Below are 24,763 nucleotides of genomic sequence, written 5' to 3' on the forward strand. Positions count from 1 at the left end.
ACCTCTTTCTGTGCTGCCTTGTCATCTCTGGGAAGAATGGCGGCCTCCACCAACCACTGCCAACCAGCCTGGCATTCCCGGGTCGGCGTGCGCGCTGCCAACCACCATCTTGTTGCAAGAATTACCTAGTCGCACGCACGGGCCACCTTTGTACACGTCATGGTGGGAACTTCAGGGGCGTCCCCTCCGGATGATGTCATGCATCAATTGTACTTAAACTGGCTGGCCCTTCGGTTTGACGAGTTAGCAAGGAGTTTCCTCATTGCTGAATTCTACTTCATCCTTGGACTTCCGGTTCCAGACTCTGCACTTGGCATGAGACGCTATGGTTACCCGCTCCTCGGGGGCCCTTCCTCATCTTTGGTCATCTGCTCCTCGGAGGGCCTTCTGCCTTGGAATTGTCTATCCTGCTCCCCGGGACCTCTCCTGGAACCATCTCCTGTGAGTATCTTAATCCTACGGACTTCAACTATAACAGCCTCTTCGTGGGATTCTCTCTGGTATACCCTGCGCTGCAGGTCACTCTGCACCACCCACTTCAGGATCCTCATCGGGGTTCCTGCACCTCGACTACCTTCCCATTACCACCACTGGGACACCTTTCCGGTGTACCCCGCTCTGTGGGCCACTACCGGATCTTCTCATCGGAGGTATCACCCTTGGGTATACCCCTCTGCTCAGAACTTTGCTTTACTGCACCTTCTGCTCCTCGGGCTGTGCCTTTTCTCTTCCCTTAATAAAGACTCTATTCCACAGCTGTGTCTGGCACCACTGAGAGCCCTGTGAGCCTACCGATGGTGAGGCTCACAGGGCTCCTCCCTGTGGGCGAGACACCTCTCACCTCGGCCCAGGATTCACACTTTCACAAGTCATAACATTCCCAAACCTGTCCTGGTTACTTCAGAACCAGTCAGATTTTCAGAGTATCCACAATGAATACACTTGAATTAAATTTGTATACACTGACAACCAAGTACAGTATGGTGATAGCTTTCAAAACTATGACTGCATATATGGCCACACGTAGATCTACGACAGTATTTTATAATCCGTATGTAGTATATATGCACATATTATAAAATAAGGGCCAGATTTTAAAAGCTCTACGCGTGTAAATCCAGTGGATTTAAGCGCATAGAGTGCCTTACACGCGCCGGGCCTATTTTATAAAGGCCTGGCGACGCGTGTAAAGCCCCGGGATGCGTCTAAGACCCGGGGCTTTACTAAAGGGGTGGTCTGGGGCAGGGGCGGGGCCAGAGGCCTCCGACACAGTAGCCATTTGCCGCTGTGTCGGAGGATCGCATGCCGGCAGGCTGCCGGCGCGTGCAACCTAAAAGGTGAGATAAGAAATTGGGGGAGGTTAGAGTAGGGCTAGGGGGAAGGGGTGGGAAGGGAACGGGGGAAGTCCGCAGGCATCGGTGCATACAAGGTGCACCCCCTTGATTGCCCCTTTATTTTGTGATAACTGTTTTACTAAGATTGTATCTTGTTTTATTTCATTTAATTTTTTAACTAATTATTTATGTAAACCGTGATGATGGTACAGTCCGAATGATGGTCTATAAAAACGTATTAAAAAATAAGTAAATAAACTAATTAATTAATTAATTCTGCAAGATAATTAGCGAGTGTAAAATTATGTGAGTAAGTTGCCAAATGAATACGTGCAAATGTGTTTTAAAATAGCAATTTAGGCACGTAACTGTTTACCCTGCCCCAGAATGCCCCTAGACTACCATTTTTACTCCAGTATATGTGCGTGCAAAATGCAAAGTGGACGCGTACTTTCAACATGTATAAAATAACAATTGCAAGAGTGCAGGCTACTTATGTGATAATTTTTATGCATGTAACTCTTGGAAAATTACCTCCCATATGTACATTTATCTTCAGGATATTCATTGTGGATATCCTGAAAACCCAACTGGCTTTGTGGGGTCACTATAACAGATTTGGGAGCCACTGTATTAATATCTGATTAGAAATTAAATAACAAAGAAATAGAAATGAGTCATCTTATTTCTTTGTTTTAATCACCAGCTTTTTTAATCAACTTTTTCCCATTGTACTATGGTTTCAAATACTTATATTTTTCTAGTTATTTGAGAAGTGTTTAGAATCCACCCATGGTACTGGATTTCAGTTGTTTAAGTGTAGACTTTAGATTGGCGCCTTTAAAATGGGGAGGATAATTTTCAAAACAAACAATGTGGCTAAAAAGCTTGGAACTTTTGCTTATCAGTGATCAGACCCTCCTTCAATATGGCTACAAGTCCATTCATTGCTCCTCAGGGGAGACTTTTCCAGTGTTGTGTATAGGTTGGGAGAGGAAATGTGCACACATGTAAATGGCCCCTTCAAATCTTTGCACAAATCTTTCCCGCAAAATTCTGCCTACACAAAAAGTAGGTGCAAATGTACATGGGTTCTTTGCACCAACAGCAAGTTTCAAAGTGAAAACATATGCATACTTTCACTTTGAAGAACTTGTGCAAAGCCCATAGGTTAGAATTATGCATGCTCTTTGTTCCAATGTAGACAAAGCTGCACCCCCCTCCCCAATAAGTAGATACCGATGCATTAAAAATGCACCACAAGATGGAGGCCTGACTGCAAGCTTGTATGCTGCCCCGTTATTGCCTCGACTATTTTGCTTCTAACTTTTGCCTCTGTGACTTTTATGCCTCCTAAATGTAAAGGAAGAGTTAGGCTCTTTCCCTGGGAGCCCACTCTCCCCTCAAGGCAACTTACTATTCAACAATGCTTGCACCCCGCTCCGGAAAAGGGTTTGGCTCCCGTTGCTGAGGTCGTCGTTGGAGAGCTTACCTCAGCTGTGGATATTACATCTCTTAGCCCCCTCGATGACCGGCTGCCTCTGGTGGTAAGAGGCTCTGTCACTGAGGTATCGGAAGCGGGTCCCAGCGAGGTTCAGCTCGTCACCAGAAAAGAGGGAGTAGCGGCATTTCAAGCCTCACTGCCAATGTTTCCATTATCAGTTGGCTGCATTTCTGGTGCACTTGGACAAGGCACGATTTCTATCGTGTCTGAGGAGGAAGCCTGTCTCTCTCCTCTGGACCTTCAGTCCAGAGGGGTTTTCATCTCCAGAGAAACTGGCAGTAGTCACTTTAGACTCTTTGTGGGATCTCATGGTTCACCTTGGGAAAGCCTTTACTTCTTGTGATGCAAGGTAACTGTTGTTTCTCATCAAGTTGAAAGCATTTCCAAGAATTGAACCTCTCAATATCAGGAGTTGTTGGGTAAAATTAAAGAAGTGGAAGTCAATCTCTTAAAAGAGTGCAATCTGTTATTCAAGATTGTAATGCCTTGAGCAGAAGATATGAACATATTGAAAATAAACTGCGACATTTGAATCTGCGCTTGTTAGATTTTCCACGAGTGGTGGGTGAAAATCCTACATTTAAAATGATATCTTTTGGATAAATTCTACCCCCACCATGGATAAAATATATTTTTTGCCATAGAAACATAGAAATGATGGCAGAAAAAGACCAATCGGCCCATCTAGTCTGCCCAGTAAGCTCCAACACTTATTTTCCCATACTTATCTGTTTCACCGACCACCAAGTTCCGGGCCCTTGTTGGTAACTGTTTGATTCAAATTTCCTACCATCCCCTGTCATTGATGCAGAGAGTAATGTAGGAGTTGCATCAAAGGTGAGCATAAGGCTTAATGGTTATGAATAGTAACCGCTGCATCAAGCAAGTTACCCTGATGCTTGTTTACCCAGACTGCACAGATCCATGCCTTGTTGGATGTTGTCTGAATATAAATCCTCTTTTTCACATTTCTCCCTGCTGTTGAAGCAGAGAATAACGCTGTATATGCATTCAAAGTGAAGTATCAGGCTTAACTGGTTTAGGGTAGTAACTGCAGCAATAAGCAAGCTACCCCCATGCTTATTTGTATACCTAGACTGTGTAGTTCAGTCCTTGTTGGTTGTTGTCTGAATGCAAATACTCTTTTCCACATTTCCCCTTGCCGTTGAAGCAGAGAGCAATGTTGGCATTGCATTAACCGTGTGAAGGCTTATTGAGTAAGAGTAGTAATCACCAGGTAGTAGCCTCCATTCCAGCAAGCCACCCCCATGGCTCTTCTCTTCATTCCCATCTTCTAGCCTTTATGGATCCACAGCGTTTATCCCATTCCTCTTTGAAATCCTTTCCAGTTTTAGTCTTCACCACTTCCTCCGGAAGGGCATTCCAGGCATCCACTACCCTCTCTGTGAAGAAATCTTGTTCTTCAACTGAGTGCTAATCTGACTGCCTTCCTTGCATCCTCTGATTATGAAATCTCTGAGAGAGCTACCTTATTGGTCTCCTTTTTTTACTGAATATGATCTTTCAGTTATGAAAAGTTATTTTAAGAATTCTAATGCTCTGTTTATGGGACAAAAAGTTAGAATATTTCCAGATCTTTCTAAGATGACACAGGAAAGGACCCTAGGAGTGGGTGCAACTTTCTTCTTGAGGTGCCCTTGCAAATGCATCGTGAGATATGACAATGATTGTTCTGCTTTTTTTATGTACCGGAACAGCTAAAAGCCTTTGTTGATTCTAAGAAGTTGATGATTCGCACTGGTGTTTCTAATTAGCCATCTATTACATAATGGACCGGGATTTGTTAGGCTACGTCATTATCCTAATTTTACATGTCCTATATATTTTCTCCAATATTTTCTTCTCCTCCCCCTACATTTTTTTATTTGGGGTCTAAAGTAGAAGTTTCTGTTTCTTAATTATTATTATTGCTTACGTATCTGTTTGTTTGTTTTTCACATCTGTTTCTATCACTAAATGGATGCTTTGTTATGACTAAAACTCAATAAATAAAGAAAAAAAATGCACCACAAGGCACATAAGCACAATCTATAAAGCACCATCTTGAAGAACAGATAATAAAAGATTACCTTAAAATAGCAAGAAAAATGTAAATGATCCATTTTACACAGGAAAGAGCAATTTTCAAAGCAATCTATCCATCTTAAAAATGGATTAATGTGCCTAGATTTCCTTGACTAAAATTTGCTCACTTCTGTCCAGCTAAAAGCATGCCCAGGCTTTCTCCACATGCATACGTTGGCCGTATGTAGGTTAGGTGAGGACACAATATTTGATTATTTATTTCTTTATCTATCTATCTGTTTATTTATTTAGGCTTTTTTTTTATTACAACAAGCAACACACCTATATAGAAATAAAGCCTAGGGCAAAAGAAATTTAAATGGAAACTCTTTAAGATTATTTCAAACTGAAGGAAAAAAGATAAATTATCCATGGCTAAATAGTCTACCAATATTGTGGTGAATATCCAAATCATGAGAACAAATAAGAGGGGGAAAAAAAAGGAAAAAAACAAACAAACAAAGCAACCCTCAATAGTGTTCGACAAATCATCCTTTCAATGCCAGGGCAAACAAGTAAGCAGAAGCAGCATCTGAAGCTAACATTCAGGCTGATCTCAAATCCCTCTGCCTCACCAACAGCTCCTACTACCCTTAACTGTTCTTTGCTTAGGGAGAGCTGCAAAGCCACCCGGATTCTGGAGGAAGCCTCTAGCCCTGCTTGGGCTTTGTGACAGCTGCCTCCTGATGTATTTTGATACCCGCAGACAGGACAACAAATGCCACAGCTGAAAGACCAGGAATGATTGAAAGGAAGTGGGTCACTTGGCAGGCCTGCTTACAATGGCACCGGATAATGTATGCATTAACAGAGTCTTCCCACAATACTGCACATCACATTTTTGCCCCAAGAGGCTAATTGTTCATGGAAGGGAGTCCATATAAAGCTAAACCATTCACTCCAGGTCTCAAACATTTTGATGCAGTTGCCTGCATTTTTGCTCCGTGTGGTCTTCATTTGGTTGGAATCTGCAGTAACGTGACCGCTTACTGTAATTACGTAATGAATGGAAAGCTCCAGCAAATCCTGAAAAATTCCAGTAAACTTTCTGATGAGCTATGAAGTGGTTACACTTCCAGCCTCAGCGCCTGCCATATTGTAATCTGCAGCTGGACACCTGCTGCTCATTTTTCAGTACTGTCTAGTTACTTTTCTTCAGTAGCATGTACTGGAGCACTAGGATACAAATGTCTAATTATTTGGGCCAACAGATTTATTCAGCAATGTTCAATTTTTTAGAAAAGAAAATGGTAACTGCAGCTGAAATTTAATATGCAAAGTAAATTTGAATGGCAGATGTAGACATGGTGATCCGCTGCTCATTTGCAAACAAGAGCTTTTACTTCTAGGACAAGACTTACCTCCTTATATGCACCACTACATTCATAATAGTCACGAGAAGGGAGTCCAAGGCTTGGCTGGTCAATCTTCAGAAAGAAAAAAAAAAAAAGAAACATATAATGCTGCTGTAAGATCTGAGTTTTCTAATACTGATCATTCATAATTCATTTTTTTCTCAAGCAGTTTTATAATATGTTAAGAAGAGAATTTTATTGGCATGTCTGGTTTTGGGGGTTTTTTTTCATGCATTTAATGCAAAGTTCAAGTAGCCGTATTAGTCTTGGAGAAAAGTTAGTCTTAGTGGGTTATGATACTTGTTTTGGATCGGCATAAGAATAATGAAAAGATGCTGTAACACTTGAGTTTTAAATACCTCCTATGTCCCTTCTTCCAAGGTGGATCAAAACAGATAGAAAAGCTCTGCACTAAAAGATGGAAGATGCTGTAGTTATCTGCCATCCCTGTGTATGCACCATAGTATGAAGCCATTATCTACTGAAACAAAGAATTCTTCCAGTGGCTGGAAATACTATTATTATTATTCAAAGCAAAAATCACAAGGTTTATTAAAAAAACTAAATACAAAATATTTCAATCATATGTTGAGCTACTGTCTCGTCTCTCCTCTCTTCCTCAGCATTGTGAGTGTATTGAAGAGGCACTTTCTTTTTATGACACTATGCTCTCCGCTGCTTATGAAAACCCTTTCTGCTCCCCTTCTACCAACTTCCAGCCTTAGCTCACTTCCAGAACTTGCTCACTAAGGGGGTTATTCTCTAATGCTTTCGCACGCGAAAAGGGACTTTTCACATGCGATAGCTAGCTCGGGCAGAGTCAGCCCCAGAAGAGGAGTCAGGGCGGCACTGGGGTCGATGCTGCGGACACATCGCTGGTGGCGAAAGGTAAGATTCCTTATTGCCGCCAGTTTCGCGCCGAATAACTACATCTTTTATGGTGTAGATATTCGGCACGAAAGCCGGCAGCGATCGCACCGCTGCCCCCTGCCCCCGTTATACCAAGCACCCCCCCCCCCAAATAAAACCTGACACAATGCTGGCAATACAATAATCTGGTTTACATGGAAATACATGCAAATTCATGCAAATCAGCTCATTGCAAGTTAAATGAATGCAAATAAAATAAAATAACTTGCCTCGAAATTTGCAAGCTGCATTATTTGATTGAAAGTTAGGAGGAAGGTGAGCAGTAGAAAGTGCAGAATGGAAGTGGGGTAGAGGGGAATTGGATTCAGATAACAGACGACGCTGAGCCCCCACGTTTATGGTCTGGGGTACTGATATGCAGACATTAGGGCAAAAGCACAGGACTGCTTCTACGGCCAAGTCCAAAAGCAAAGCACGTTCAAGCAACATTGTCTGACTTATCAAGATGGCTACTCACCCTGTAAAAAATGTTGCTAGCAGTAATTTTGTTATTTGATATGGGTTTGACAGTTGCTTGGTTTTGATTGTTAGTATTACTACCCTTAACATAAGGCTTGGGGATAACCAGCACAGAGTGGCAGTTATTACCATAAGAAGCTTGCTGGGCAAACTGGATGGGCCATTTGGTCTTTTTCTGCTGTTTACTATGTTACTGTGCCCATGTCCATAAATATAAATATAAATATATATATATATATATATATATATATATATATGTTTGTTTCTTTATATGTAAACAACCCCCCAATATCTTCCTCCTTTTTGGAGTTTTAGTGCACAAAATGGTTTGAGTGGGGGAGACCCTGCAGCTATCATGTTGGATATGTTTGGGAAATGTTTGGCTGATTTATACTGCAGCATTGCTGAAAGACCCCCTGGATGACATTTGAGATGTGTGAGCACTATAGTGTACTACTCTGATAATGGGCTTTGGGGGAAATAGTATGAATGTTCCCTTAAAGGTTTGCGCTTTATGACTGGGCGATAAATGATTGCTTAGTGGGATCTATAAGGGTGGGAACTTTTGGCAGGTGTTTGCCCTTCTGGTTCTTAACTCTTTCCAAGCTAGGGTGGGGAATAGGGACCTGCAGATATATGATCTGCTGGAATAGCCTCCCTAAGGTTTGGTGGTCCCAGTGGCTCTCCCCCACTTAAGGGGAGAAAGGCCAGTGAGCATGGAGCAGCATCGTAGAATTGTCTTTTGGGCCAGCAGGCCTAAGGCAGAACATCTGAAGTCCTTTTTCCTCCTTTTAATAATATATTTTTCAAAGTTACTCACTAGTCGCTAGTGCTTTATTGAGCATTTTTTCAAGGTATTTTTCTGTAGTTTTCTTAAGGGAACATCCTCCTTCATACTCACTTTCAGAAACAGATGGCTCATGTAAATTTAAATCAACAAAAGTGTAAGATCTTGGTCATTTATGTAAACTACTTCAAAATCGATTTTGAATTAATTCAAAAAAGTGGACCAGTTGAATTTCAGCATACAAATTTAGTATTAACTGACATATAGTGGCGGCCCTTCATACAATATTAGTACATAAGGTGGTCATGCTCTTTTGAAATAGTTGAGATCTTGCACTTTTGTTGATTTTGATATATTTGATCTTGGAGTAATTGTATTTTTGGGTAATTTTGATGATTTATTGATCATGTAAAACTAAACTACACCTTTTTTTGTGCAGCCATTTGCTGCAGGAAGTGTTGATAACTTCATAAATTGTTAACTGTACAGAGCAGATTATTTAAACCATTATATCCCCTCAGACTTACATGAAGGATATTCCGATTGGAGTCCTTATCATCTGTACCAACGTAGAAGCCAATCAGGATTTGTTTTATAGATTTCAATTTAAGTTGTGCAATCGATTTCTCTGCTGTCCATGTAGCACCTATGAAATAAAAGATGAACTTTGTTTTCCGCATTCTTCTGGCGCTACCGAAAATGATAATCAAATGTCAGTAGGATTTAAATATAGAGGAAACACGTCTGCTTACCAAAATTAACTTCCCAGTTGTCTGTTGCGACAGGCCAGTCATATATTTCAGATAACGTTTGGATTAAAGGTTTTCCACCTCTGCTATCAATTGTAGCTTGCAAGTGAAACAGAAAAATGAATGCAAAATTCCCTACATAGATGATACAATATAAACAAAACAGTGCAAAAATCACTGTATTTTAACTTGAAACTTACTCTCATTGATGCATGACCTATACAATATTTTTGCTTTTGTCACTGCAGCCAAGTCTCCTGTGTTTGCCTTCTCCAGGATATCTGAAAAAAAATACAGATAAAGTATATATACACTATATATTTATCTACACTCTCTGGGGGTAATATTCAAAAGGATTTATGTGCTTAAAACTGGGTCACACAAGTGTTAGTACACTTTTGAAAATTGCTACGATGTATGCTGTTGAATTATCAATAGATTTTACATGCGTAACTATTTTATTTATTTATTTTTATTTTTTCTGTACCGACATTCCTATAAAATATAAAAATCATATCGGTTTACGGTGTAACGTTAACAGTCGCTCGGAGACGGTACAGGGAACATAGGTTACAGATAACAAAGAAAACTAAGAGAACGTAAAACATAATGTAAAATAAAACATAATAAATAATAATATATAAATATATATAAAAATATCTAATATATAAATTAGTACACTTTAGTGAGTAAATTAGTACACTTTAGTGAGTAAATGGGCTTTTGAAAATTGCTGCAATATAATAAATATATGCAATTTTTATGCACAAAACTCCTTTTGAAAATTATCCCGTGTTGCCTCATAACCTATCATATAAACTTCTATAGTTCTTAAACTATAAAACTTCTATAGTTCTTAAACTATACAACTTTTTACAGACACCAACATGACTTCCTGGATATTACAATTAGAGACTCTGGTTCAAGCAGTGAATGTTTAAAGAAACAGAGAAACGGAAAGATTGTCAGTAGATTAAACCACTTGGTCCATCCAATCTGCTCATTTGTGCTTGCCTACTGTGCTCTTCTCCCTGCCTCCTCCCGTAAACTAAGATTCCTTTGCATTTATCTTATGTGTATTTGAATGCTGCTAATGCAGCAGAAGAGAACCAGAAGTCTCCAGAGGTCATGCGAGCGAATCCAGGCTTCAGGCTCCACAGTCCCGGCTTCCAGAGGCCCTGCACCCCTGGCAGCAGAAGAGGACAAGAAGCAAGTGCCACTCCTGCGCACACTTCACAAGACCTTACTTTATAAATGTACTGCAGGTTTCATTCAGAAGGAATTGAATTCAAAACAAAAGTTAATAAGGTCTTTCTTATTTCTTTCAATAGGTTCCAGAAGCTACCAGTAATTGAAGGATGACTGGGAAATATAGTATTGCCAAACCTGTCACCGCTGTTTCCAGTCCTACTGCTGTCCAGACAGATGTCCTGATCCACAGTGAGGAATCAGTTCAGTGTGAAAGTTGTCTGCAAATCGACTCCCTCAGGAAGGAGGTAGCAGAACTCAAAAAGGAGATGGCGAGACTCAGAAGCATCTGGGAATGAGGACTACATTGATGAAATGCTTGTCAAGGCATCTAAGATGCAGAACTCAAACAGAGTGGCAGGTGAAACTAGTCCACAAGATGGCAGCTGGACTTAGATTACTACGGCTACTAAACCCTACAACATGGCTCTGATTTGAAGAACCAGTAAGTAGTCCTGGAAGAGAAAGAGAAGATGTCATCCTGTGTTGGGCAGGAACCATGACATGCAAACCCCAAAGCTGAGGACACAGCAACCGCTGCACCTAGGAGGCTGAGGGTAGTGGTTGTTGGTGATTTGCTTCTGAGGGACAGGGAGGTATCCATCTGCTGACCAGACATGTTGTCCAGGGAAGTGTGCTGTCTGCTGGGTGCCAAAATCCAAGGCATTACGGAGAGATTGCCGAGAATCCTCGAGCCTGCTGAGCACTATCCGCGATGCTGCTCAACCATGTTGGTACGAATGATACTGCGAGGTTGGATGGGCCATATGGTCTTTTTCTGCTTTGTTTCTAAGTTTTACGTTTCTATAAATGCTATATATTTCAGTGAAAGCCACATGAAATATCTATTTTATTTCATTTTCCTTCACCCAGCAACCCCTCAGGAATATAGCAAAATAAAAATAATATTAGCATGACAAAAACTACATAATGGAGATTAGAGGGAACAAATGGGTTTTTGTTTAATTTCTGAAGGATGGCTTTTCACTTTCAGCCAGCAGGTAGTAACTCCACTGGGACAATCCAGGAGTACATTTTGCAGCAACAAAATGCAAGTTTCCTCCCAAGCAAGTTCTAGTCTCTTTATAAGATTGAATTCTCTCTATGCTGACAGCCTCTTTTATTTTTTTTAATGAATGTGCAGTTCTCATTAGCATACATTTAGACTGCATATACTAATATAGTCATAACAATAACTGTACTGTAATCTGAGCCCTAGATCATCCAAGGAAAAGGTCTATGTTGCCACAGCTTCTCTGCCAGTGAATGGGAGTTGAACTCAAGAAACTGACAGATCAAACTGACTTACATTATGATAGTAACTGGAAAACATATTGTTGTACTTTTATTCTGTCTGATTAGAAGACAAATATATATGAGGTCAGTTTGTTCCAAACAGAATGAACCAAATGAATTGGACAGTGCCTCCGAACGGAATGAGAATGTTAGCTTTGTTCATTTCGGCAATTTGTGTGCACAGTTTGGTAGTCGTGCCCACAGTTCAGTAGGCGTGTGCACAATTTTCTAATTGCAGTAGTCGGTGCGCGCATAAATTGGCATACTGTTGACCAAATTTTAAAAGCGTTGCTAAAAAGGCCATATATGCAAGTATGTGGGCTATGCGAAACCAACACATATTTTAAAAGCCGGAAGCTACACGTGTATATATGCGCGTGCAAGTTACAAAAAAAGGGCTGAAAAGGAGCGGAGGCGGGGGCGGGGAATGGGCGCTCCGGGATGGGGCCAGCAGTTATGCGCGTAAATCCAATTTTTTTAAAACCAGAGGCCGCAGTGCACACCAGCTTGTTAGCCACGTTAACTTTACTGCTGCACCTGATGAGGAGCAAGTCTGCAGATCTCGTGTTTTTGGGCTTACACGACAGGGTGAGGGGTCTGGGTCAATTGGGAGGAATGCAGGATGAAGAACCAGAGGGGTCTGGGTGACCTCGCAATAGACTGGGCAAACTAAACCTGGCTCTCTCCTTCACGCAAGCATGTTTTAAAGCACACACAAAAGCTGTCAATTTCTTAAGAAAGATACGCAAAGTATGCTTGCACAAGTAATGGCTTAAAATTAGGAGTATATTCGTGCACACTAGGCGTATTTTAAATCTTAAATGTGCACATGACTTAAAATTCCAATGTATCTCCGCTCATGCGCCCATTTTAATATTGGCCTGTATGGGTAGAAAACCAAAAATGAAAGAACCAAAGAAAAAAGCAAAAAAAATGAAGTAAACTGAAATGAAAATGCCCACCAAAAGAAAACAAAACCCTTTTTTTTTTTTTGTTGCATTTTGGCCTGCACATCCCTATTAGAGGACTTGATTAACTTGAAATACCAAATAATGAAGTTTGGAAATGTAGGGCTCTATTTCTAATATTAGAGATGTGTTCCTGTCTTTGCCTTTTTCCCTTTAATCTTTATTCCATTCCCCTATTCAGTCTCCCTCTTACCTCCCACATATACACAACCCAGTCTCCTCCTCAGGTAAAGGTCTTAGATTGCACTCCCTGACTTCCAATTGTTTCTCATATGTACTGTTCTAGGCCAAAAGGTCTGCTATGAAAGCTGCATACTTTGCTTTGGTTATGGAAACCTCCCAATTGAGTTTACTGAATTTGTTTGTGGCTCCCACAGGGTTAAGCCAGAATCTTCATAACCTTTTGGGGTTTTTTTTCCTCTAAACTACCCATGTTATCATGGATTACATTATGGCGAGGACTGCTGAGCAGAGATGGTGTTCCCCTATTGAAGAAGGTTTGAAGTGTCTTCCAGAACAGACTGGCAAACCTACTGAGGAGGACTTTAAATTAGGGTCATCGGAGATAGGTAATAAGTCTCTCGGTTAAGTACAAGTCTTTAGGTAATAAAGCATTAAACACTTGCATATAAATGGGAAAAAAGGGCAACATATGGAAAGCTACTATATGTATGCTCTCCCAGAAGGAAAGACATTCAAACGTTAACTAAAAACTTGGCTTTTTAAAAATGCTTATAATCTAACTTATATACTCTCAGAATGCTGTGTCAACGAGAACTTACAGCTTAACCTAAACTCTATGGGGCGGATTTTAAAAGGAGCGCGAATAGCCTACTTTTGTTTGCGCTCCAGGCGCAAACAAAAGTACGCTGGATTTTAGTAGATACGCGCGGAGCCGCGCGTATCTGCTAAAAACCTGGATCGGCGCGCGCAAGGCTATGGATTTTGTATAGCCGGCGCGCGCCGAGCCGCGCAGCCTACCCCGTTCCCTCCAAGGCCGCTCCGAAATCGGAGCGGCCTTGGAGGGAATCCTCTAACGCCCTCCCCTCACCTTCCCCTCCCTTCCTCTACCTAACCCACCCGCCCGGCCCTGTCTACACCTCCCCCTTACCTTTCTCCGGGGATTTACGCCTCCCGGAGGGAGGAGTAAATCCCCGCGCGCGAGCGGGCCTCCTGCGCGCCGGGCAGCGACCTGGGGGCGGGTACAGAGGGCGAGGCCACGCCCCCGTACCACCCCGGGCCGTAGCCACGCCCCCGTACCCGCCCCCAAAACGCTGCCGACACGCCCCCGAAATGCCGCGACGACCGGTCCCGCCCCCGACACGCCCCCAACACGCCCCCCTCGGAGAACCCCGGGACTTACGCGAGTCCCGGGGCTCTGCGCGCGCCGGTAGGCCTATGTAAAATAGGCTTCCCAGCGCGCAAGGCCCTGCTCGCCTAAATCCGCCCGGTTTTGGGCGGATTTAGGCGAGCAGGGCTCTTAAAATCCGCCCCTATCTGAATGCAGAGTTAACAATAACATGAACAAAAAAACAATAACAAGTAATGAGAGAACAACGTAGCTCATGACAACTCCCCAACAACCATGCAAATTACTAAACAGATTTCCTGTCCTGCTAACCTATTGTTCCTGTCCTCGGTAGAGACATATAAGAGCATCACCCTTGATTCATATGACCCTACTGAGTTCTTCCAATGTATCTGCCATACCAAAATATGTATCCCAAGTATTTGTAATCCCATAATGTACCTTAGTAAAGTGTGTTAGACCAATATGTATTACACCATAATGTAATGAGCTAAAGGACACATATTACTTTTGTAAACCATTGTGATCTTCACTTGGAATGATGGTATATAAAATAACTAACTAACTAAATAAATGGTATGGGAAATATTGTGGATTGAGAACTGGTTTAAAGATAGAAGACAGATAGGGCTAAATGGTTAATTTTCACAATGGAGAAATTTGAATAGTGGATTGTCCCAAGAATCTGTACTGGGGTCACTGCTTTAAACATTTTTATAAACGACCGAGATGGGAACAATGAATGAGATGATCAAATTGCTGATGATAAACAAAATTATTTAAAGTTGTTATATCACAAGAGGATAAGTGCAAGGTGATGCATATAGGGAAAAATAACCCATGCTATAATTTCACAATGTTGGGTTCCATATTAGGTGCTACAACCCAAGAAAGAGATCTAGGTGTCATAGTGGATAACACATTGAAATCGTCGGTGCAGTGTGCTGCGGCAGTCAAAAAAGCAAACAGAATGTTGGGAATTATTAGAAAAGGAATGATGAATAAAACGGAAAATGTCATAATGCCTCTGTATCGCTCCATGGTGAGACCGCACCTTGAATACTGTGTACAATTCTGGTCGCCGCATCTCAAAAAAGATATAATTGCGATGGAGAAGGTACAGAGAAGGGCTACCAAAATGATAAGGGGAATGGAACAACTCCCCTATGAGGAAAGACTAAAGAGGTTAGGACTTTTCAGCTTGGAGAAGAGACGACTGAGGGGGGATATGATAGAGTTGTTTAAAATCATGAGAGGTCTAGAACGGGTAGATGTGAATCGGTTATTTACTCTTTCGGATAGTAGAAAGACTAGGGGGCACTCCATGAAGTTAGCATGGGGCTCATTTAAAACTAATCGGAGAAAGTTCTTTTTTACTCAACGCACAATTAAACTCTGGAATTTGTTGCCAGAGAATGTGGTTCGTGCAGTTAGTATAGCTGTGTTTAAAAAAGGATTGGATAAGTTCTTGGAGGAGAAGTCCATTACCTGCTATTAAGTTCACTTAGAGAATAGCCACTGCCATTAGCAATGGTTACATGGAATAGACTTAGTTTTTGGGTACTTGCCAGGTTCTTATGGCCTGGATTGGCCACTGTTGGAAACGGGATGCTGGGCTTGATGAACCCTAGGTCTGACCCAGTATGGCATTTTCTTATGTTAATGTGAAAAATTACAAGAATACCTTATGAGACTGGGAAACTGAGCATCCAAGTTGCAGATGACATTTAATGTGGACAAGTGCAAAGTGATGCATGTAGGGAAAGGCAACCCAAATTGTATCTACACAATGCAAGGTTCCACATTGGGGGTCAGCACCCAGGAAAAGGATCTAGGCATCATCATGGATAATATGTTGATGTCCACTGCCTAGTGTGAGGCAGCAGCCAAGAAAGCAAATACAGTGCTAGGAAGTTTTGGGAAACGAATGGAGAATAAAACAGAGAATATCATATTGCCTCTGTATCGTGACTGCACCTTGAGTATTGTCTGCAGTTTTGGTCACTGCATCTCAAAAAAGATATAGCAGAATTAGAAAATTTACAGAGAAGGGCAATTGAATTGATAAAACTCATTGGAACTAGTTCTCTGTGAGGAAATTGTCTATAAAACAATGAGTGGAATCAGTTATTTACTCTATCAAAGTTTACAACGACTAGGGGACATTCAATGAAGTTATTAGGTGATACATTTAAGACAAATAGGAATAATTAATTTTTTACTCAACTCTGGAATTTGTTGCTGGAAGATATGGTGAAAGTTGTTAGTGTAGCTTGGTTTAAGAAAGGTTTGAACAAATTTCTGGAAGAAAAGTCCATAAACATTATTAAGGTGGACTTGGGGAAATCCACTGCTTGTCCCTGGGATAAGCAGCATGGAATCTATCAACCTTTTGGGATTCTGCCGAGTACTTGTGACCTGGATTGGCCACTGATGGAAACAGGATGCTGGGCTTGATGGACCTTTGGTCTGATCCAGTATGGCATGTTCTTATGTATGTGTAATGTTCTGGATCTAGAAGCAGTCATGGAAGAGGATAACTTGGATGTAGTGGTTGTCACAAAGATGTTGCACATTGAAAATCATGACTGGGATAAAGTTATCAAGGCTCATCCAAAATCAATACGAGTCCAAAAATGGATGTAGTGGGACAGGATACAGGGGGACAGGATACAGGGGATTAATTTTAAAGCACTTTCATTGTTTCTGATACCTTTTCTTCTTTGAATGTTTTTTTTTTAAAGATTTATTTAGTAATTGCATTTTTGCTCTCTTATTGATTTTGGATGAGCGTTGATTAATACAAGAGACAGCTACTGTTTTTTTGTGGGATATAGTTATATCTGGCTACAATCTATTTAGAAAGCAAGGTGGAAAGAAAGGGAGGATTGGCATGATATTAAAGCAACAGTACTGCGGGGCTTATGAGGTAAGGAGGAGGCACCGTGGGTTAATATAGACAGAGAGAAAGGAAAATCCTATTTAGAGGCTGACAAGACAAAAACAGAATAGCTTAACAAATATTTCTGTTTGCTGTTCAGCGAGGAAGGGTGAGGGGTAGGACCACAAAAAATGGACAAAAAGAAGAATGGAAGTGAGGCAAACCACAAACGATTTTCAGTAGACCGTGTTTGTGATGAGCTCGCTAAACTTAAAGTGATAAGGTTGGATGGGATGCATGCGAGGGTATTAAGGGAATTTAGAGACGTTCTGGCAGCTCTGCTGACTGACCTTTTCAGTGCTTCTTTAGAGTTAAAAGTAGGTCTGGAGAAGTTGTTCCTGTTCACAAAGTAAGGAGGCTGGGAACTACAGGCTGGTTAGTTTGACCTCTGTGGTAAGTAAATTCAAGTCATTGCAGCTAAAACAGAGGATAGTGACGTTTCTGAAATACAATGAGATTACAAGATTCAAGGTCACATGGTTTTACCAGAGGTAGGTCTAGCTAGATGAACCTGACCAATTTCTTTCACTGGGTGATTAGAGAGTTTAATCAGGAGAGAGAGAGCTATTTGTAGTAGATTTCAGTAAAGCCTTTGACACCCTTCCACAAAAGTGACATAAATAAATTGAATACCCTTGGTATGGACTCAAAAGTGACTGGCTGGACTGGAAACTCAACTAGAGTGGGAGGTGACAAAGGGTTGTGATAAATGGATTTCATCCCCAAAGCAAGGGCGCTACTGAATAAGTGATACTGCAGAAGGACTATACAGAAAGCTTTGTCTTTTTGAGGATGACACCATAATCTGCAAAGAGTAGACACCAAGGAAGGAGTGGAAAACAAGAATCAGGATCTATCAAAGCTTGAGGAATGGTCTAGAGTCTGGCAGCGTTGATTTAATTCTAAAAAATGCAGAGTCATGCATTTGGGCTGCAAAAACCCGAGAGCAGCACAATCTAGGGGGTGAACTTCTTCTATGCACAAAGGAAGAGCAGGATCTGAGGGTGATAATATCTGATGATCTTAAACTGGCCAAATAGGTAGATAAGGTAACAGCAAACACCAGAAAGATACATGTGTACATAAAGAGTGGGATGCTCAGCAGAAAAAGGGGGCAATATTGCCCCTCTATAAGTCTCTGGTGATACAGCTTGCACCTCAAAGTAGTGGAAGAACAGTTTTGCTGCTTGAAAATGATTAAGTGAATCACCTGAGGGAACAGACCTAGTGCTCCTATCCACATACTGCATTAGATCAGGTACATGCAAATGTAAATCCACTACAAAGAAATATCTTTTTATGACTTGTCTTTCTCTGAAGAATACTTCTATTTGTTTTCACAAATGTTTATTATCAAGGATCACAGAAAGTCAGTAGAGCTCTGATCCACTCTTGATAATCAGATTGATAAAGAATGAATACATTGAAATGAAGCTCACTTTCTTTTACTGATTGTTCTTCTGACAAAGATGTAGCCAAGTATCAATGTATTTAGAAACATCTTTTGCAATGGCTGCCAGTAGTTTATGATGGAATGCATTGCCGGAGAATCTCCAGAAAGAACCATGCACTACAATATTTAAAAAGTAGCTGAAAATGTCTTTTTTTAAGGAGGCCTTTAAGCTGTAAGTGTGATGAGAGAAGTATGAAGAGAACTAAGAAGGACAGAGTCCTGAAATCCAAGTGAGAATAGAGTATTGAGAACTAGCTGGCAATCAACAGTGTCAAAAGTAGCAAATATCTAAGGGCGATAAGGATCAAGGAAAAGGCCTTAGGTTTCAGCCCTAAACAGATCACTGAAGAATTTGGAAAGGGCGCTTTTTGTGGAATGTAGAGGACAAAAATCAGACGGGCGTGGATCAAGAATAGTTTGAGATGAAAGATAGTCAAGACAGCAGAGGTGAAAAGCACGTTTGAGTAGTTTGGATGTGAAAGGGATGAGGGAGATGGGTCGATTGTTAGCAGGACAGGTAAGGTCCAAGGCAGATTTTATGAGGAGTATCTGCTTCTGCTATGCTGGTGCCATTTTTCAAAATGGCACTAGCTGACTCTGTGCAGAATCAGAGTAGCAATGATGTCAGGTGGTGCCTGGGGTCGGCACATGTCATCTGATGTTTAGCCTGCCGCAAAGGGATAAAGTAGCATATGACGTCTGCCGGTGCCATTTTAAAAATGGTGCTGCCAAGGCAAACTTAGCGGGAGTGAGTGGGGATTACTCCTGTCTCCACTAGACCTCAGAGATACTTTGGTTAGCCTCAGTGTGAGGTCCAGGAGGGTGGGGGCTCTAGTCCTCAGGGATGTTTTTCAATAAATGAGATTGTACTAACCAAAGCCCATATCTTTTTGTATATTCTTGTAATAAAATAAACCGACAAGACTAAAAATTATCATAAATACAAAAGAGGGATTATTTTATGGGTATAGCTCATCTGAGAAATCAAGAGGTCAATATTCAAAAATCTTGTTCTGCTAACATTTGGAATTAGCCAGACCAAACTGTATATTTTAATGTTTTCTCCATTCCCTGGCTAAATTTTGTCCCAGCAATTCATTGCTCGCACAAACATTATTTGTGTAAAATGATGCACCGTGGAGTTTGTTTCTGGGTGCAGTTTCACTTTGTCTGGGCAGAGCTGGCATGGCAGCACTGCCCGGATAAAGTTAGCTATGCAAGTCTGCTCCGGTAAATACCTGCCCTATCCTCCACACTACTTCTTCTGTCAGGAATCACTGCAGTAACCTCTTCCATCATGCTTCCCTCCCTGAGACCTCTTTGAGCTCATTCAACCCCTACCAGAAAGGATACTCAAACTGGAGTCTCCGGTGCTGCACTGAACCGCGATGCAAACCACTTTGAGATCTTGGCAAGTTCGCTGAATGCACTTATCCAGCTTACTTAGCTGGGATATTCAGCGGCATGGCAGCACTGCAGAATATACCCCAGCTATCTTAAAGTTAGCCGGATAAGTTTATCCAGTTAAATATAGAACAGCTCAGCGCCAGGAACAAAGTTGGCCAGATAACTTATCCAGCTAACTCCGCTCCTTCCCAGAATGGATAACTCGTCATCTGGCTAGAATTTAGCCGGTTACGAGGCTGAACATGCTGGTTTTGCCATTTAGATGGGCAACTTTTATATGTCCAAAAGGCTTTTGAATACGGACCTCTTTTTCTTCTTTAATTTGCTTTTTATAAACAATTAGGATGTATTTTCCAAATCTATTTGCACATAGAAAACCAGGGTTTTATCACTGTAAATAATTCTATTAAAATAAACCTGAGCTTAGCTTACGTAAAAGTATAACCTGGTATGATCCGCAATTTTCTGTGAACTGCAGAGAGGCTTGCTGGGGAAATGGAGTGGGGCCAGAGTTGGAATTTGCATGCAGACCTTTCTAGTTTGAAAAGTCTGTGCATAACTGAGAGATCCAAGAGTCAAGACGGCTGCTACTGAGCAGGCTGCGTGTGCACCGCGTCTTTTTCCTTTTCACTTCAGAGCTACTTTTCCCTTTGCGATGCCGCATTCAGCCAAAAAACGTCGGGCTAAAGAAAGGACTGGGCCCGCGGTCCTTCTGGATTCCCCCATTTCAGGCCCTATGGATGCCCATGTTCAGCGGGGACATCGATCGGGAGGTTCGCCCCTGGAAGTGGAGACAGGTTTGGAATTACCGTCCTCCCCTCCGGACATGTCTACTTCTTTATCCCCGATCGTCAGGGTTCCTCTGACGAACCCGGCTGTTTCCAGAGTCCTGGGTGCGTGTCGGGAGGGGGCTATTGCCGATGATGCTGAACCCCTGCGACCCGACATGGAGTCAGACGCCCTGTGAGCCCTGGAGAAGAAACCTGTGCGGGTCCTGATGGGGGCTTTGTTGGTTCACTGACAGGAGGAGGGTTTTTTTTTTGTTTTTTTTTATCTCGGAAGAGCAAATCTCCACTCCAGTTTTGAATCCCTTGAAGAGAATTTCTGTCCCGGCTCTGGTAAGACCTTGATTCTATATGGGAGGCTGTAGCAAATCTTGGAACCACTATAACTCTTCAGTTGAATCCTGTTGTTGATAGAATTAATACTATGGAAAACAGTCTTACCTCGCTGGAAAAATAAGAAGCTTCTTTTCAAAAAGAAATTGCAGAAGTCAAACAGAATACTCAAACTTTGAAATCTGCTCAAGATTCATTGGTAAAGGAAAATCAATTGCTTCAGTATAAAATTGAAAATCTGGAAAATGTAATTTGTGGGTGAAATCTCCATTTTATAACTTTTCCTAAACTTTCGCATGTTATGCAAAAGATATGTTTAAAAGATATTTACTGGAACATCTTAAGGTTCCTGAGACAGCGGTTCCTCCTTTTTCTAAATCGTACTATTTGCCCCCTTTTTATAAAGAAGGATAACCAAGCAGGCATACAAGCCATGGGCTGTTTAACTTCCGACTTGGATGTAAAAGCATTACTAGAGACCTCAGATACTGCCCTTGTACAGGTAGCCACTATGGTGGTTACCTTCGCTTTAGAATTTAATCGCGATTGGGTTTTGAGACTTTTTTTTTCAAACATCGACTCAAGCCCTTTCTTTATTCTATCGTTACGGTGTATCCTAATGTCTCCAGGCAAATACAGAAGAAGAGGCATCAGATCCTCTTGATGAGACCAAGGGTTTTGCAGATTGATGCTGCTTTTCCTTTGAAATTTCTATGCAAATGCTTGATTAAATATAAGGGCCTGTCTTATGTTTCCTTTATTCCTTCTCAATTATCTTTTTTTCTTTCTGATAAACCTGTCTTACCATTAGGGAGTTCTGATTTAGCTCAGTCCATTCCTCCTTTAGATGGTTGAGTGCCCTGTTTATTGGATATATTACTCGCTATCGGGCCGATACAGTAAAGTGCGCTCCGGCAGAGCACAATGTTAGCCCACGTTTGGCTGCGCATTTTCGACTTAATATCATAGCGATAGGCCCCAAAATAAAAAAAAAATTTAAAATTAAAAAAAAATTTAAAATTTAAAATCCGCCCGCGGCCCATGGGTTGGAAGACGGACACTCAATTTAGCTGGCGTCCATTTTCCGAACCTGTGGCTGTCAGCGGGTTCAAGAACCCACACCGGTAAAATTGAGTGTCGGCTGTCAAACCCGCGGACAGCCGCCGCTTCTGTCAAAAAGAAGGCGCTAGGGACGCACTAGTGTCCCTAGCACCTCCTTTTACCGCGGGCCCTCATTTGCATGCGGGCCGATACTGAATTGCACGCCCCGGACACTGGCCTGTGCGCGCGTCGGGAGAGCGGGCGCTCGCTGGCTCTCCCGCGCTTCTTTTGGTATCGGCACGTATATTTATAAATGCTCTTTAACACCTTTTGCTTAATGTTCCCCTTTTTGGGGTCTTTTCCTTTTTATGTTTGTAATTGGATCCCTTATAGTGGACTTATGGAATTGTAGGAAAGTGTTTTGTATTTCTTTTGTTTATTTGTATTTGGATATGTATTTCTTTTCCTTCTTCTTTTACTATTTCAAGTTTGTATTTCTTGATCCTAACTAAAATGCATAAATAAAAAGTTAAAAAAAAAAAAATCTGGGCATACATTACATCTCTTAAGTTGCACCATCTGAAGAGCAGGCATAACTTTGTGCGATTTGATGCGTGTACATACCACAAGTGTTTTAGTCATAGCAAGCATATGTGCATAAGTTTGCTTTCTGTGTGAGGAATGTTCAGGCAGACTTTACCATTATTCAGGCTGCTTGAGTCTGCCCCGGCACACTCTGTATTCCTGGAGTCTTACATCAATTACCTGACCCAGACGCTCTCAGAACTGCCAGCCATGCTCATAACTGATCAATAACAGGTGGGTGTTTGTAACAGGAAAATTCCAGTTATTAATTAATATTCGTCCTTCACTGTGTTGCAAATGTCGCCCCCTTTCCTGCGGCACAGAATTTTACTAGTACTCCCACCGGTGAGGACAGCCATGTCTCGGAATCATAGCGCAAACTGCAAATGTTCAACACTTCCAGTACCAGGGCGTATTTCCAAGCACAAGCCTCTCAAGGGAAGCCATGAACAAGCTCCAGCTCGGAGGTACGGAGAGCAATTTCCAAAGCCATTTCTGCTAGAGATGTGAATCGGTTCCGGAATCATTTCCAGAATCGTGTTCGTAGAACCGCGGGAAATTTTCATTTCCCGTGATTCTCACCACTTTTTTTTTGGTTGCCCGAGCCGAAAAAAAAAAACAACCACCCGACCCTTTAAATCTAATTATTTAGACTCCCCCCCCCCCCCCGACCCTCCCAAAACTTTTCTAAAGTACCTGGTGGTCCAGCAGGGGTCCCGAGAGCGAGCTCCCACTCTCGGGCTGTCGGCTGCCAGTAAACAAAATGGCGCCAATGGCCCTTTGTCCTTACCATGTGACAGGGGCTATCGGTGCCATTGGCCAGCCCCTGTCATATGGCAGGAGCAATGGACGGCCGGCGCCATCTTTAAAAATGGCGCTGGACCACCAGGTACTTTAGGAAAGTTTTTTTTTGGGGGGGGGTCGAGAGGCTGGGGGTTAAAGGGTTGGGGTGGGTTTGGGGTATTTTTTTCTTCCCCCCCCCCCAACGATAAGAAAACCACATGAAAATTTCGTGGGTTTTCCTATCACTTTCGGGGCCCCCCCCCCGATACTTGACGGATTTGAAAATATCATATGATATTTTCATCCGTCAGAAAAATGATTCACATCCCTAATTTCTGCCAGTAAAATAGTCTTTTACATGCGGAAATGAACCTTTGCAAAACAGCTACCCTTTATTAACATGCAGAGAGAGAGGAGAAATGCCCAGGGGTTAGCACTTACCCCCATGCACTGCAACGTGCATAGGCGTACATGTACTATTTCACTGCAAGAGGAACCCATGCAAATAGCAGGCACAGCTCTGTGCACGTGTCTTTTTTTCTGACCCAATTTTTAAATGTTTTCCTCTTTGAAGATTGCCTTAAAGTTTGCAGTTCAAAAGTACCCACAGACTTTACTCTTCTGTGCACTGTTTGAGAGTGGCCCTCACAAATGCTTACATTTCACTGACCTTTCAAAACAACTTCCAGTTCATCTCTTAAAATGTCAAAGCTACTGTAGCGGGAGCTGGTCTCTGGAATGATATTCTTCTTCAGCCAACCTCCGCATGCATATTGATAGAAATCTTGGCAAGGCTCTGCAGATGGGTCCATATTATCAAGGATCCGGGAAGCTGTATTCAGACAAGACAAAAAAAAAAACCACAGAGTCTGGAAAACATTTCTGGCATAGTTTTGGAACGCATGCTCTGTCATGAAAATAAGGAACAAACCCAATCGTGGTGACTGTCTGGCATGGTAGAAAATCTACGGTTACTTTTTATGCACAGAGTGGGCCCCATTTGTCACAGAGAATGTACATGTGAGCTTTTGCTTTGAAACTTGCACTAAGTACAAAGAACCTGCGGACATTTGTACCTGGTTTTTTTTGGGTTTTTTTTGTGTTGGTGCTTTTTCCATGGAAAGTAACTTGCAAAGAGTTGAAAATGCAATCTATCACAGACAAAATTTTCCTCTCCCGACCTAAAGCCGGCTGCCCCTTCCTCGGGAACAGGGTCGGTGCAAGGTTATTAGGTGCCCTAGGCAAACGTTCTGCCTTGCGCCCACCCTCCCCTGTGGCTCCCGCACCCCCCCCCCCCCCCCCATCAAGCCACCCCACCCCAGTCTCGGCCCCCGACTCCTACCTCATTCGTGCCCATCGATTGTATGCTTCTCTGGGCCACGAGCAGGATGGGCACTGCTCGCAGCCCACT

General features: G+C 42.1%; 1 protein-coding gene across 1 annotated transcript in view; it reads right to left on the reverse strand.

The window, feature by feature from the left end:
• LOC115082383 (neprilysin-like) overlaps nucleotides 1-24,266 on the reverse strand; it is an 86,826-nt gene extending 62,560 nt beyond the window's left edge. Inside the window, 5 exon segments of the mRNA XM_029586609.1 lie at nucleotides 6,285-6,350; nucleotides 8,982-9,100; nucleotides 9,207-9,302; nucleotides 9,404-9,484; nucleotides 24,023-24,266. Coding sequence (XP_029442469.1) covers nucleotides 6,285-6,350; nucleotides 8,982-9,100; nucleotides 9,207-9,302; nucleotides 9,404-9,484; nucleotides 24,023-24,266 — 606 coding nt within the window.
• Between the last annotated feature and the right edge of the window lie 497 nt (nucleotides 24,267-24,763).

The sequence above is a fragment of the Rhinatrema bivittatum genome, unplaced genomic scaffold, assembly GCF_901001135.1.
Source record: "Rhinatrema bivittatum unplaced genomic scaffold, aRhiBiv1.1, whole genome shotgun sequence".
Lineage (NCBI taxonomy): Eukaryota > Metazoa > Chordata > Amphibia > Gymnophiona > Rhinatrematidae > Rhinatrema > Rhinatrema bivittatum.